The sequence below is a fragment of the Sinocyclocheilus rhinocerous genome, unplaced genomic scaffold (assembly GCF_001515625.1).
Source record: "Sinocyclocheilus rhinocerous isolate Xijiao unplaced genomic scaffold, SAMN03320098_v1.1 scaffold496, whole genome shotgun sequence".
NCBI lineage: Eukaryota > Metazoa > Chordata > Actinopteri > Cypriniformes > Cyprinidae > Sinocyclocheilus > Sinocyclocheilus rhinocerous.
The window spans coordinates 252,442-266,658 of NW_015632471.1; the positions used below are offsets into that span (position 1 = coordinate 252,442).

The window sequence follows — 14,217 nt, forward strand, 5'->3', positions numbered from 1 at the left end:
CAGCGTGTCCCTCCTTCCTCCCGGGTTTCGGCACCAATGTAACAAAATTCACAGTCACAGGAAGAAGGAGGCGGGAACCGGCGAAAGCTCGAAGAAAATTTTTATAAAATAAACAAACACAAAATAGCACGACAGCCCCACGCGGACGACTGTCGCGCACAAACAAAACCAAAACACAAAATAAAATCCAGGCCTGGTCCTCTCTCCTCCAACACTGTCGTCACTCCTCCTTTTATGCTTCCGGAGCTCCTCCGTGGGACTCGAGACCGGTGAGTGGCGCAGGTGTCGTGCATTAGCATTTACTCCACCGGCCTCGCTCCGTTCCCACGGCTCTCAGCCCCGCCCCTCTCGTCACAGTTTGTAATAAACAATTTCACCATTAAGACGTGTTTAACTTCAAACTGTTGTATCCAGCTAAAATATGAGTCTTCTATTCATAATATTGCTTTGCTTTCTACAGTGAAAACATCATCTGAATCAGGAGAGAAATATGCACAAACCAAGCAGTGTGTTGGTGAATTTTGATGAGGACAAAGGGGGTGGACTTTTTCACTGGAGGAAGCGTTATTATGGATTATGGACTCCTATTTTTGCCAGTAGCTATGGTTTAAAGTTAAAATGCTAGATACAAATGATAGATTTGTTTCTTATACAAACACACAGCTTTTCATTTCACTAAAAATGAATTGATGGACTGAAGTCATGGATTAGAGTGATGTCTTTATCAGCTGTTCGAACTCTCATTCTGACGGCACCCATTCATTGCAGAGGATGAGGTAATGCAAAATTTCTCCAAACCTGTTCTGATGAAGAAGCAAACTCATCAACATCTTGTTTGGCCTGAGGATGAGTACATTTTCAGCACATTTTCATTTCTGGGTGAAATATTCCTTTAATTAAGCAGCATTACACGGGAACATTAAATAATGTCATTATCATTATGGCAGTATTCAGTATCAATGCATGTATACCCAGAACATGTATATTTGATACCTTGTAACAGTGATCAGAAACCACATATAACATCATGTCATTCTCAATCTCATTGGTAACTGAAAGGGACGCCTCATCCATCTTCAGCACAGAAGTTTTGCGGTGGGGGTGAGAGGCTGAAAGCAAAGCCACTTCAGCGTCACCAATTATGAAGAATTAGCAACATAAATACATTTGACCTCACAATAAGACATAAACAAACATATATATATGATCAGAGACTGAAGTAACTCAAGTAACTCACTCAAAAGCTGTCTAACTAGGTATTTTTTGAGTGAAACACACCACTGATGCTCAACAAATGCTGTCTAGAAATGTCGTTCACCAGGTTTTGTGACAAGCCACAGAGATTTTCTTTGAAAAACATATAGAAACATTTCCAAATATAGGCTACTCACCACTCTCTAGACTTCAGTTGCTGCCTCTAATTCAATTCAACCTAACTGTAGGTTTCCTAATGAAACTAAATGGTCAGCTGCTTTGGTGCACTCTACTACTGCAGTTTTACAATAGTGACTCTGTACCTCCTGCAGTCACATGCTTGCGCTAATCTGCCTCACAAGAAGCATCATAAAACTGCCCAGATCTGCAAACGAGGGAAATTTGAATATACGAATCCCCTAACGTTAAATGTATTTGTTTTTTGCTGTATAACGTTACATAGGAGCATCATACTATATAGATATTCTAAAGCAAGAATACAAAAGGCTAAGATAAAGAATGATTCTTACACACAGAAAATGTGTATATAATTCAGATTATAAACATATACACATTTAGGTAAATCACAATAAGATGCTCAAATATTTTCAATATAAAGAAGTTAGCATAAGCTAAAACAGCTAATAATAGTGATGCTAGCTGGTTAGCTGGGCGAGATAACTAGTGTAGCGAAACAAAAAGGAACCACGGCATTAAGAAATGTGTTTTATATTTAATATCTATTAGATAGATACAACATTGGTGTTACGGTAAATGACACTCACAGGCAGGTCGATCTGTCATATGAGCTGCACACAGACCTATCAAAAGCACAATCACTGCACAAACAGTCCATCTGTATTCCCTTTCAGATGCCATAACGTCAGATCTCACTGCCTCCTCCTTTCGGTCCTTCCTTAATGTAAAGATTTCCCCTTTTTTCATTACAACATACTTCCGATCCCTCCTTCCTAGTAGCGCAAGTAGTGGAAGAGAGGAGGGTCAAAGTCCAAAGAGTAATCGTTGGATGTGTACAAAAGCTAGCGGTCGCTACCTACCTAAGTAGCATTTCTGAGGCATCGTATAACGTTACGCTTTTGAGACGATTTCAAAGACAAAAAAATGCTAAACGAACTTGTGAACAAATGTTTGAACGCGTTAATGATGTTCATAAATAGGTTTAAAAGTTTAAACGCACCTATGACGGCCACATATGCTGTCTAGGTAGGCAGCTTACTAGGTGTCGAAACGCGACCAATTCATTACATTATTATTATTATTAAAATGTATTTATTTGTTTATTATATATATTTATTTTTTATTTTGTATATTGCAAAAAAAATCAGCTTTGAAATCACAGGAATAAATTACATTTTAAAATATATTCAAATAGAAAGCAGTTATTTTAAATAGTAAAAATAGTTCACAATATTGCTGATTTTGCTGTATTTTGGATCAAATAAATGCAGGCTTGGTGAACAGAAGATAATTATTTAAAAAACATTACAAATCTTAAAAAAGTGGATCCCATTGCAAAAAAAAAAAAAAAAAAAAAAACCCACACCCAGGCACACCAGGTTCTTCAGATTATTAAAATATTCATCACACTATGAAATGGTTCTTTTAAGAACGGTTCACTGAAAGGTTCTTTTGGGAACCAAATATGGTTCTATGGCATCACTGCAAAAACACCCTTTTGGAACGTTTATCCCCTGGTCAAGATTTTTTCTTTTTTTTCATGACATTAAAAATCTTACTGTTCAAACACTTTTGACTGGTAGTGTGTGTGTGTGTGTGTGTGTGTGTTTATATTTATTTTGGTTCCCATTTGGTTATTTTTTTGGGAACCAAAAACGAACTTTCTGGGAAAATTCTAGGAACCAAAAATTGTTAGCTGGGAAATAAGCACAGCTGCTTGCATGAGCTCTTTAGATGCCCCATATCCATTTGTTGTACCGGCGTTTGCACCAATAAGCCCATGATGGGGCCCGATCTAAATCCAATGTAACTCTGGAAATTTAACAGTGCATGAGCAAGCAGTAGACAACTGTACTATTTTTAAGCCAAGAAGAAATTACCAAATACATGTATTCATTTGAATTTAGGAAACATGCATGCTTAGTTTGATATTCATTCTACTTTAGGCATGTTTCAAGATTGCTTAGACTATCCACAGAGCGAACAAAATGTTAACTGGAGTGAGAAATGTTTGGACATCCCTGACGTTCTAAAGCTATTGGAAATGAAGGGGACACTGAAAAGTATAAAAGAAGTATAAAAGTAGGAGAAGTATAAAAATTTTAAAAGTAAGTGAGCTGTTTCCATAACTAGAGCAGCATTTCTATATTCCACTGGGACGAAGAAATCCTTGAAAAACATCATCCTCCCTGAGCAGCTCTGTTCTTCAAAGAACTCTGGCTCATTGAAACTGCCTTCAGGGGCAAGTTCCTCGATTTTAATTCAGGCGAGTTCCTCAAAATGTTAGATATTCTATTACATCAGCCAGTACCTTGGTATAACTTTAAAGACCATGGGATTTCTAACTGGGGTTCTAGGGGGGTGCTAGGGGGTCTGTAGAAATTTGAAAATAAAGACTACACAAAATGAATATTAACAGTAAGAAATAATAAAAAAAAACAAAAACAAGAAAACAAAAAAAAAACAAATCTGTATGTAGTTTTGAGAGAAAAACTTTTTTAGTGCAAACCCTGAAATACAATGCCATGGATACATTGTGAAAGTGTCCAGACATAACAACTAGTCGTCGGCATCAGATATCTAATCATAAACTAAACTGAAATAAATAGTGGTTGGCCCATTAAATATGCATGCACTTTGTACAGATGAAACTTTCACATGCTGTGTTTAGCTTCAGTATTTAATGATGCCGTTAAAATGTTCAACAAATTGCAACTAGTGTATTTATCTGGCAACTTAACCATGGACAAACATTTATTATGCAATACATATGCAAATAACATTGTTAAAGTGTTGTAAAGTTGTGGTCACAATAGTGAAATTTCACAGCCAAAAAAAAGTCAGTTGTCAGTTACCAATACTGCAGTGATGTATGAAGCACAGCTGACAGTGGTCGCTTTCAAACCAAGCAGCTTCTGTTGGTTACCATGGTGAATCTGTGTGACCAACTCGTGGAATCTTTTGCCCTCACGCAAAATTCCTTATTGGCTGGATTCCTATTGAAATGACTGCATTTTGCCAGTGAGAATTCTCCAAATAATGTTGAGTAAATGTGGTAAATGTGACCGCACCTTAAAGGGATAGTTCATCCCAAAATGAAAATATTGTCATCATTTACTTATGTTGTTCCAAACCTGTATGCTTTCTTTTGTTGAACAAGAATGTTGATAACCAAACATTTAGCCAATGGCTTCAATAGTATTTTTTCCTATACTATAGAAGTCAATGGCTACCATCAACTGTTTGGTTACCAACATTCTTCAAAAAGAAACTTACACAGGAAGGGTGAGTAAATTATGACAGAATTTTCAGTTTTGGGTGAACTGTCACTTTAAGGTGAATAGAGTGCTGCAGGAGTGATGCATTTTTTTGTAGGCCAAAACCCTGTTGAGCAGAAGCAAAGCTCTGCATCCGTTTTCAAGTAGGCCTACATTCCTCACTTTCCTCGGCAATGAAAAGCTTTACCTATGTTCATTGTTATCTTGCTTCTTTTATGGCCAATTTATTTTACTCTATCATCTTATTCTTTAAGGACGGTTGGCTACTGTATATAAGCTGTTGCTGACAATAAACATTTTTCACCTTCCAAACTAATGAAAACTACTTCACGCTCATAGCTTCCAGCGTCCCATACTGTATATACCTGCTACGACTGTGCAAAATGATTGATAGGCAGAAATCCTTCTGATTGGCTAACCAAGATTCTGACTCACTGCATATCATTCCATTAAAAACGTACAAAATCTTTAACCTAGGGATACCTATATATATATATATATATATATATTATCCTTTGGTTAAAGATATATGATGGACGGATGCACTTTATTGGACCTCTATTGGATTATTGAATATCAAAGGCCATTCACTGCCATTATAAAGCTTAGAAGAACCAGGACATTTTTTTTAATATAACTCTAATCGTATTTGCCTGAAAGAATAAAGTCATATTCACCTAGGATGGCTTGAGGGTGATTAATCATGGGGTAACTTAAATTTTTGGGTGGACTAGCCCTTTAATTACTAATCTGTGTCGTAAAAAGTTTAATATAACAAATCAGAATTACGTTAAATCAAAGAAGTGAAAGTGTAAAAACAGAGTTTCAAATGTGTTTTAATTTAACACGAGAGGAAGCTCAGCAGATGTGAAGTGTACAGCATAAAGAATGTAATTTTCTCTCTTACCAGCAGGGCGCAGGAGTGCAAAAGAAACATCCTTATGATCAGTAATATGCAATCAATATATGCGCAAAATAAATCAAACTGTAAGTTCAAGAGTGAAAAAGAAAGCAGAACACGGTTTAAAGGTGTTTTAATGTCAAAATCAAACTTTTACATGTCATACCAAACTTTCAAACCATTCCAACCCCTTTTGATTTGTTATTTGTCATAACAAATGCAATGAACGCTCCATGAGAGAGAGCTTCAAAAACTCTTCTTTCACATAGCATAAGAACAGAGAAATAAAAAACATTTTTCTCACAGGAGCAGGATTAAAGACCGTCAACATGCCTTTCAGGTTAAAGTTCAGTGGTCATTTCTCTACAGGGTAGCAGTAAAATGGTGGATGTTGGGCGAGTACATGAGTTCAGTGTTTATCTCATAAAAAAGTTCAAGTGAATGTTACGCTTTAGACACAATGTTATTTTGCCCTCCCCGTCCCTCCCCATTTTGCAGTAAGTGAGTTGAACTGTTAGGTAAACGTGCAGTAAAAAAAGAAAGAAAGAAAACACACAGTTTCATATATGTAGTCCGTTATGCACCCCATACTGTACACTACTTACAGACTGCTGTATAACAGCATATTTAGCCTATAAACCTGGCAAAGGAAACACGGCATCTTTAGAGACAGATTCCCTCCTCCCGAGTCCTCCGGTTTCACAAACCCTGTATAGGCCAGTTCAGCAATTTCCTCTCATCCAGGCACTGAACTGCAGGTTCTGGGCTAGTCTTTTTCAGGTAAGTTTGTGCACCAGTGCTTCCAGTAAAACTGGAAAAGCTGGACAGATTTTGGCATAGATGGACTGGAGTCCACCAGTCCCGCTCCAGACCCAAGGCTGTTCCGTGAAGTGAAAGGGATGAGTCTGCAATCCTCACCGTGGGAAGCCAGGAAACACGCACACTTCGGACACCATTGACAGGTACGGTGAGTCTGAAAAGGGGAAAGTGCGAGAAAACAGGCTCTCCAACAGTATGGCCTTGTGAGGACAAATTCGGAGCGCAGACTAGCTCAGCGTTGATAATGGGCCGAGAACACACACTGAATCTCAAGTTTCCTGAGAGTTGGTGAAATACATGTTAGTTTGTTCTTATCAATCAGATTGTACTTACAATGCATATCAAGAGCTAAAAAAAGCCATTACTAAACTCAATTTGAAAATTCCAGAGGCTTGATGAGATGCCAAGACCTGGACGAGGCTGCCGTAAGATTAACAAAGACTCATTAAAATGTCTTGATTTGTTTGTACTGTAATACAGGTATTTGAACAACTACGTTGTGTGTGTGTCATTTCTGGCTAAATTAAGCTCTTCACCGACCTCGCTTTGAATTCACACACAAACTCTCACACTCCCCTCATAAAGAGGTTATATCCTCACAAAAACAACAAAAATCTGATTCTTATTTAACAAAATAAGCATTAGCTTATCCTCATGCAGTGTTGCCTTTAAATAAATTTGGTTTAAATATGAGCTCTAAAAGGGATGAGATACAGTATATTTGACGTTTATAGTATAGTATAGATGTATCTAAACATTGTTGAATGCCCCTGTGTATGCACTTTACACAGATGATTAGTTATTCAAATACACTTCAGTGTCTTATATACTAGTTGAAGATCAAGCAGGCAAAAATGCTACATCTACTTTCAAAAAACTGTTTCTCAAAAAAGCCTCAGGTATGCCAAAATGTCCGTTTATACAGTACATACACTTTTACACACACATCTGCACTAAATGGATATAGACATGTATCAGTGTGTGTGTGTGTTTGTGCTGTGTACAGAGTATGTGTCACATGATTTAATTGGCTGATTTCAACTCTGAGATCTGATGGGATGGCAATTTAACAGTCATTGTGATAATTGCTCCATTACAGAAGCAATGAAATAGTGAAGAATTCAATCTGAAAGCTTTGAAGCACTACTGAGAGCTGTAGTATATTCCCATATTTGTTAATAAAAGAAAAACAAGTAGCTTTACAAATGATAAAAATGGATGACCGGACTTTTTTTCCTTTTTTTTCTTTCTCTAAAAGTCTAGTTTACATGTCTAGTGTTTACCATGTGACTGTAATTAAATAACCGTATTGGCTCAGCAACAGGAAACTAGTTAACATTTAGATGCCGCTGTCGCCCTATGATTGGTTACGATTTCCTTTTTCCTGATGCTACATGGTTTTATTTTCATGAAGTGCCACAATTGGATGAAATGAGCATCCATTTAAGTGGTCTCTGATTGGATTTTGTCCATCAGTCCCCACATCGCCCCCTGTCTGTGGGAGGCCTAACATGCAAATGTTTGCCATTGACAAAGTCTATCCAAGTTTATGAAAGAATAAAAGATGATTCACTTTTTCTCCTCAACTTTGATATTTTGCATCTAGAGAAATGAACAGATGATGAAATTTTGTCAAGGAGAAGACACCTGTTTTTAACAGGTATGCGCTAGTCTCTCGATGATCCTCCTGCTCGATGCAGTGAAATTGCTCTGGGCCGTCCCGTGGCGAGAGGGCAGCCTGCAGCTCACAGGTACACTTCCCTGCGAGACAGAGTGAGGCACGAAGTGGTCTTATAGTCGCCCCCCGTCCTCGTAAGCGGAATGACCTCTGGGGGGTGTGAGTCTTCTTCATCCGGACGACGGCCAAAGCCGGCGCTGCTGAACGTGTCATAGGATGCCGAGGTCATTTTCCGGTTCAGGAGATTACGGTTGTGGTCGCCCATGTTCCTGTTCCGGTCCCGACGGCTGAGCGTTCCGAGCGGATCTCCATTTGCGAGCGAATCCTGGACCTCCTCGCTTCCTCCGCTGCTCTTATCCGTACCTCCATCTCCGTCTTCCTCTCGGTCGCTGTCGTCCTCCGTGTTGTTGTTGTTATCGCCGGGCGAGGCGAAGGTGGACAGTTGGGGTGGTTCCATGCGTCTGCGTGGTGATGGTTGCACAGGCATCCAGCAGGTGTCAGAGTGACCAAACTCATCACATTCTCGTGTGCACTTTCCTGTCAGAGCCACGTCAGGGAGCTGCCTGGGGTCTGAGGAACAGAAAAAGAGGCAGTTTTAGGATATCCTGTCAGGGAACTGTCTCTACTGAAATATGCGTAGGTCATAGGTCAATTTTTTTTGCTCAGACTGTCAAGTTTTAGACACTCATGATGTCCCTGGAGAATAAATGACTCTGTCTGTCTACAGTGGCGTCCAAAGGTCTGGGACCAGGTTCATGTCAGTTTGAGTACTGCTGTAATATACTACAAAGGAGAAGGACAAACCAAAACGAGAACAATCCAAATTCTAAGAAAATGTTTAAATGTTAATCTTTCAACTGCTGAAAATATAATTCATAATAACAAGAACATGGTATAAAATAAGAAAAAAAATCAAAATAAAACAATTTATTAGTGGTCTTTTGAACATCACTCTACACTATAAAAATACTGTAAAATGCCACAGTAAAAAAACTGTTTAATTGCAAGTTCCTTTACTATATACCGTGAAAAACTGTAATAGATCTAATGGGACATTTTAACTAGTTTTACAGTAAACATTGTTAAATGCACAGATTTTAGAAGTAAAAACACAAGTCATTATATAATAAAATGTAAACTGATATTCTCACAATTCGCTGAGATATTTAATGGTATTTCATAGGGCCCGATACTGCGCACCTGTACTCGTGATTACAGTACTGAGCCACTGCAATGGAGCAGCTCTAATGTGCTATTAACTTAATTATAAAGTACCATAGAGCAAAACAAGAAGAAGAAGAATAGTGAAAGAAACAAAAGCTTCTAGAATACATTTTAATGGACATACTTAAGTGTGAAAATAACTGAAGGAAGTATCTATTTATTAAATGAACTAAGCCAACTCACATACATATTCTTTTAGTTTCTGTACCCAGTATGTTTACCTGTAAACCAGTAAAATACAGGTATCGGTACTCAGAAAGTACAAAAAATAAAAGTATTGGTATCGGTCAGTTCTGGAAAAAGTGGTATTGGTGCATCCCTAGTATTTTATTTGAACAATTATGTTTCCTTTTAATTTTACATTATCAGTTATGTACATTGGGGGTTTATGTTACATCTTATGTTGTTTAATTTATGTTTACTGCATGATTTTAGTGTTTTAATGTTGGAGTTTTTAATTTCCATCGTGATAAAATAATAAAATACCATATATGCGTGACTAATATTCATGCAACTCTAGTGTTGCTGTCATTAAAGGTATAGTTCAGACAAAAATGCAATTTTTGTCATATTTTACTCACCCTCATAATATTCCAAAACGTTATGTCTTTGTTATGTGGAACATAAAATAAGCTATTCTGAGAATTGTCTTTGTGTGTTTTGTCTATACAGTGGAAGTTAAAGTTAACCAAAACTGTTTAGCTACCAACATTCTTCAATATATCTTCTTTTGAGTTTTAGATTTTTGGGTGATCTATCCCTTTAAAGCAAAAGAAGAACAAAAAACTTTTCACTCGTGGTCTCAGACCTTTCTCACAGATGGCTTTTTACCATTTTCCACATGCTCCTCTTCGCCTACGCTCCCTTCTGGTGTTGTCCTTTCATATCCATCCTCAGGCAGCGGTAACGATCCCAGTCTGGGTCCAGAGGAACTCTTGCTGCTTGGGGTCTCAGAGTCCTCCACTCCACTATCATAGCAGCCTTGATCAGGAGCCTGACTCACCACAGAAAATGTCACTCTTCTGAGGGGCTGCGGAGAGACATGGGATAAAAACATGATAGGTGACAGTAGGTATTACATCAGTGAAGATTATCTGTATATGACCTTTGTTTGATCTGATTTCACAATGATCTCTCTTAGACAGACAGACAGACAGACAGATAGATGATAGATGATAGATACAAAAATTTAAATAAAAATTCAGATATAAAAAAAATCTAAAATGACTAAAACTTGAAAAATATTAAGATTAAAAACTCAAAATATTAATAACAACTACAATAGTATCTCAATTATACTAAATTGACACTTAAACTTTAGTTAAGGCTCCGGTATACTCAAAATTGAAGAATGAACAGGTGTGACAGAATCAAGTTATAATGAAAAATAACTTGTCATGTGTATATCAGGGCCCCAAGCTGCAGTTTTAACCCTGCAACCATAGCATCAAGTTTTGCATTGGAAAGCACCACTCACATTTTCTTCAGAAAATATAAAAATATAGTTACAAATTTAATAAGAAACAACACCTTTTATTACACCCCATGGAAAACTTTATGGCATGTGTTTTATGGCTTCATCTATAGGTGTGACTCCATCTCCCCAACCTAATCTCACACTAGCAAATCAGCACATTCAAAGTCTCAAACAAAATCATAAAGTCCCATTGAGGCTGCCCAAAACCGAAAGGAGAAATGAACGGAAAGTCTAGCCATCCAAACGAGTCCCACATTGTCCCTTCAGTGTCTACTGGAGCAATGACTGACAGCTGTTAGGAGAACTGCCTTATGAGAAGCACATTTATATGCTCCGGTGTCTGCCTTAATCAAGACAATGTGAACAGAGAGAGAACGGGAGCGAGAGAGCGCGTTAAATTAACAGAGTAATTAACTGATGGTTTCATTTTTCACTGGGGGGAAGTGGAATCGTAACAGAGAGGAGAGAGGGTGATGAATCAGACTTTATGGGTGTCAGGTGTCAAATGTAGCAAGCGACAAATGAACATTAATAGAACAAATCATCTGTTTTGTCTTCGAGCCGATGCCTGACATGGTTCTGACACTTGAAAGGTTTTGCGGGACGGCAAGCCTGATCTGGAAACTGTTTTTTTTATATATATATATAAAATAGTCATGAATGGAGAATCAAAATGTTTTTGACAATTACACATACAAGAGGGTACTCCACAACAAAAACATACCGCAAGCTTCACAACTCAAATCCATCTCCCCAGTTTAAAATATGAATTATTCTTTTCTACCATCATGAAACGTCCGGATTTGAAATAGGGAGCATTATGACGTCATGATTCTCCTTAACATACGTCATCGTCGTATGTAATCAAGGAGGTGTGTTCTGAACAATACTGCTGTTAGATTAAGACATTGTTCTGTCAGTGAATGTAAACCACCTCCAAAATCTTTGCCTAGACTTCATAAAGATCTGAGCATTAGAAATTCATGGCATTTCTGGCATAGAAATGCCATGCATTTTTAATGACGTGCCCGAGTGACTGAAAGATTTTTGTTTGTTCTTCGTATTTCACAATGGGCTGTTTTTGTGAATTATTCTAATCATGCTTTACACAATACCTTTTATTGAAAGAAACGGAAGTGCCAAGCATTTTGTCCTTGGAGGCAACGTAGATAAGTACATTTATTCTTAATATCGCATTGTGTTTGTAATAATACTGTTATATACCTGGACCAGAAATACTTGCTTGAATTGAATATTTATAGTTTGTTTTACCATTGCTATATTAACCCTTCACACAATGTGTAGCTAGTGTTTTATTGTTGTCATCTTTTAATTTCTTCTGCCTCGCGTTTAAACACACGGCTCTATCACAGCACTTTCCATCTTGAGTATCAAACACAACATGCAGTAAAGGAGGGCATACGGCATGATGAAGTTAGCCAATCATAGCAATGGGCGTTTACTTCCGATTCTGCAAGAGGTAACGCCCCTGAAAATTATGTATGCTTCACAATATGAAAATGAGGAAAAATTATTTTTACAAAAATTGGACCTTCTTTGGTGCAACAAATTTGCAAACTTTATAAATTAACCTTGAGAAACATAATATAAAAATCTGAAGCTGCATTTCATGACCCCTTTAAAAAATGACCACACATACTGTACATTACATTCTTCTTTTTATTCCTTAAGTCTTCAATATAAAGTATCATTTTCAAATGATTCTATGTTGTATCTGGAGCATAATGTGTGATAATTTGATGCTAATGCTTACAGTCAGTCCTAGAAGTTCTTTGAATCTTTAATATGGTCTTTGTACGTTCCACTGTTGTGCACTTTTCTCTGTGTGCATCTCTGGAGGCACATAAAGAGACGCACACACACACACACTCTACTCAGCTTTATGTTGAGCCAATCAATGCAGTGCCCTTGACCCTTGCTGGAAGTCTCAGTGGAACGCTGTTTTATTGACCCATAATTCCCCACCATCGTTTACTAACTCCACTCCTCACATTTCTCGGAAATTCTGCCTTTCAATTAAGACTAGGGATCTCCTCAGGTCTAACTCATACATCGAGCGCAGCTCTCCTGGACGCTAGAGAGACAAAACATTGTGCAGTTACAGATACATTATATAATTGGTTTCTCAACTGGTGCGTAGTGACCCAGAAATGGGTTGCAGATCTGTTCTGATTATAAACAGCAGGGGAAAGCAATCATGAATGGAAATTAAAAAATGCAACTAACCATTTAATCATATTCAGTCGGTATAGAATAATAAACAGCCTTATGAACTTTCACTGGTGACATCAGCATTTATTTTGATACTTTTTGCAGCTACTATTATCTGAAGCGACTTACACTGCATTTAAGGTATACTTTTTTCAGCTCATGTATTCCCTGGGAATTGAACCCATGACCTCTGTAGGAAAAATCCTTTTTTTTTCAATACTAGTACGCTATGAAAGGCATTTTATTTCTAAACCATGCTCTGCTGTTTGAGCTACAGGAATTAATTTTTTTAATCAGTTCTACCAATAAAAAACTCTACTATATACAGTATTTTGGCCCAAAGTCATCATAATTCAACGAAACCCATTGCTTTCTATGAGAACTGTACACTGACTCATTTGACTGTATGAGGGTGGGACTAGAGGCTCAATAACATGGGTGGGAATATAAGCCTGTTTGCTGCATTGTCTTATCGACACAGTGGAACCAATCAGATTACGGCGGATTTCATGTTGAATTGCCAAGCACTGCTGGCTTATGTTTGCCACTGTATACCGATTACCCAAGCCCGCATTTACACTAACGGCTTCATTTGATTTGTTTGATGAAGATTGATTAACTTCATATTTAAGAACGATATCAGCATTTAAATCAGTTGCTTAAGAAAGTAGCTCATGAAGAACATTTCAGAACATTGTAGAGCATCAATTTATCCACACAACTGCCTGAAGGGTTTCTAGAAACCCACTGAATTGAGTTTCACCTACTCACTTTTGAGGTTTCATAAGTAATGTAGCTATACAATAGGTTGCTCCAAATAAGCTGCACAGAATCAATTTAAGTTGAATATTTAGCTTCTTTGGCTGAGAAACAGTGTCATTAGTCCTATTATGAGTGTGAGAAAGCAGCTAAAGGTTTGTCTCAAGGTTTGTCGCAGTTTCCCTGACAAATAGCAAGCCATTGTTCTAAGTAGTTATCATTAAGCTTAGTTTAAGAGTGATTCTCACTGTCATTGTGTATTGTCTATTGAGCAACGCTTTCAATTAAAGCCTTGCTAACCTGTGGATGAAGGTCTCTAATAAGAAGGGGAAAAAAATCACAAATGAGATCTCTTTAATATCTTTGTTTCTCTTAAGTGAGTTTAAATGCTGCATAAATGGAGCTGTTACTTAAGTCTCTTGCTTCTATGATTCCCCCAACCCCCCCCCCGGAGAAA

General features: G+C 37.6%; 2 protein-coding genes across 3 annotated transcripts in view; both read right to left on the reverse strand.

Moving 5' to 3' along the window:
* hgsnat (heparan-alpha-glucosaminide N-acetyltransferase) overlaps positions 1-2,260 on the reverse strand; it is a 20,269-nt gene extending 18,009 nt beyond the window's left edge. The window contains exons 1-2 of one of the 2 annotated variants that reach the window (XM_016555467.1): positions 1,980-2,260; positions 994-1,109 (exon numbers count right to left, since the gene is read on the reverse strand). In XM_016555467.1, coding sequence (XP_016410953.1) covers positions 994-1,109; positions 1,980-2,139 — 276 coding nt within the window. In that variant the 5' untranslated portion in view covers positions 2,140-2,260. Of the gene's footprint in view, positions 1-993; positions 1,110-1,391; positions 1,481-1,979 lie in introns of those variants that run through there. The other variant, XM_016555468.1, reaches the window with a different exon arrangement.
* A 3,478-nt stretch (positions 2,261-5,738) lies between these two features.
* LOC107742492 (protocadherin-7-like) overlaps positions 5,739-14,217 on the reverse strand; it is a 36,614-nt gene continuing 28,135 nt past the window's right edge. Inside the window, exons 3-4 of the mRNA XM_016555469.1 lie at positions 10,124-10,322; positions 5,739-8,638 (exon numbers count right to left, since the gene is read on the reverse strand). Coding sequence (XP_016410955.1) covers positions 8,136-8,638; positions 10,124-10,322 — 702 coding nt within the window. The 3' untranslated portion in view covers positions 5,739-8,135. The remainder of the gene's footprint in view (positions 8,639-10,123; positions 10,323-14,217) is intronic.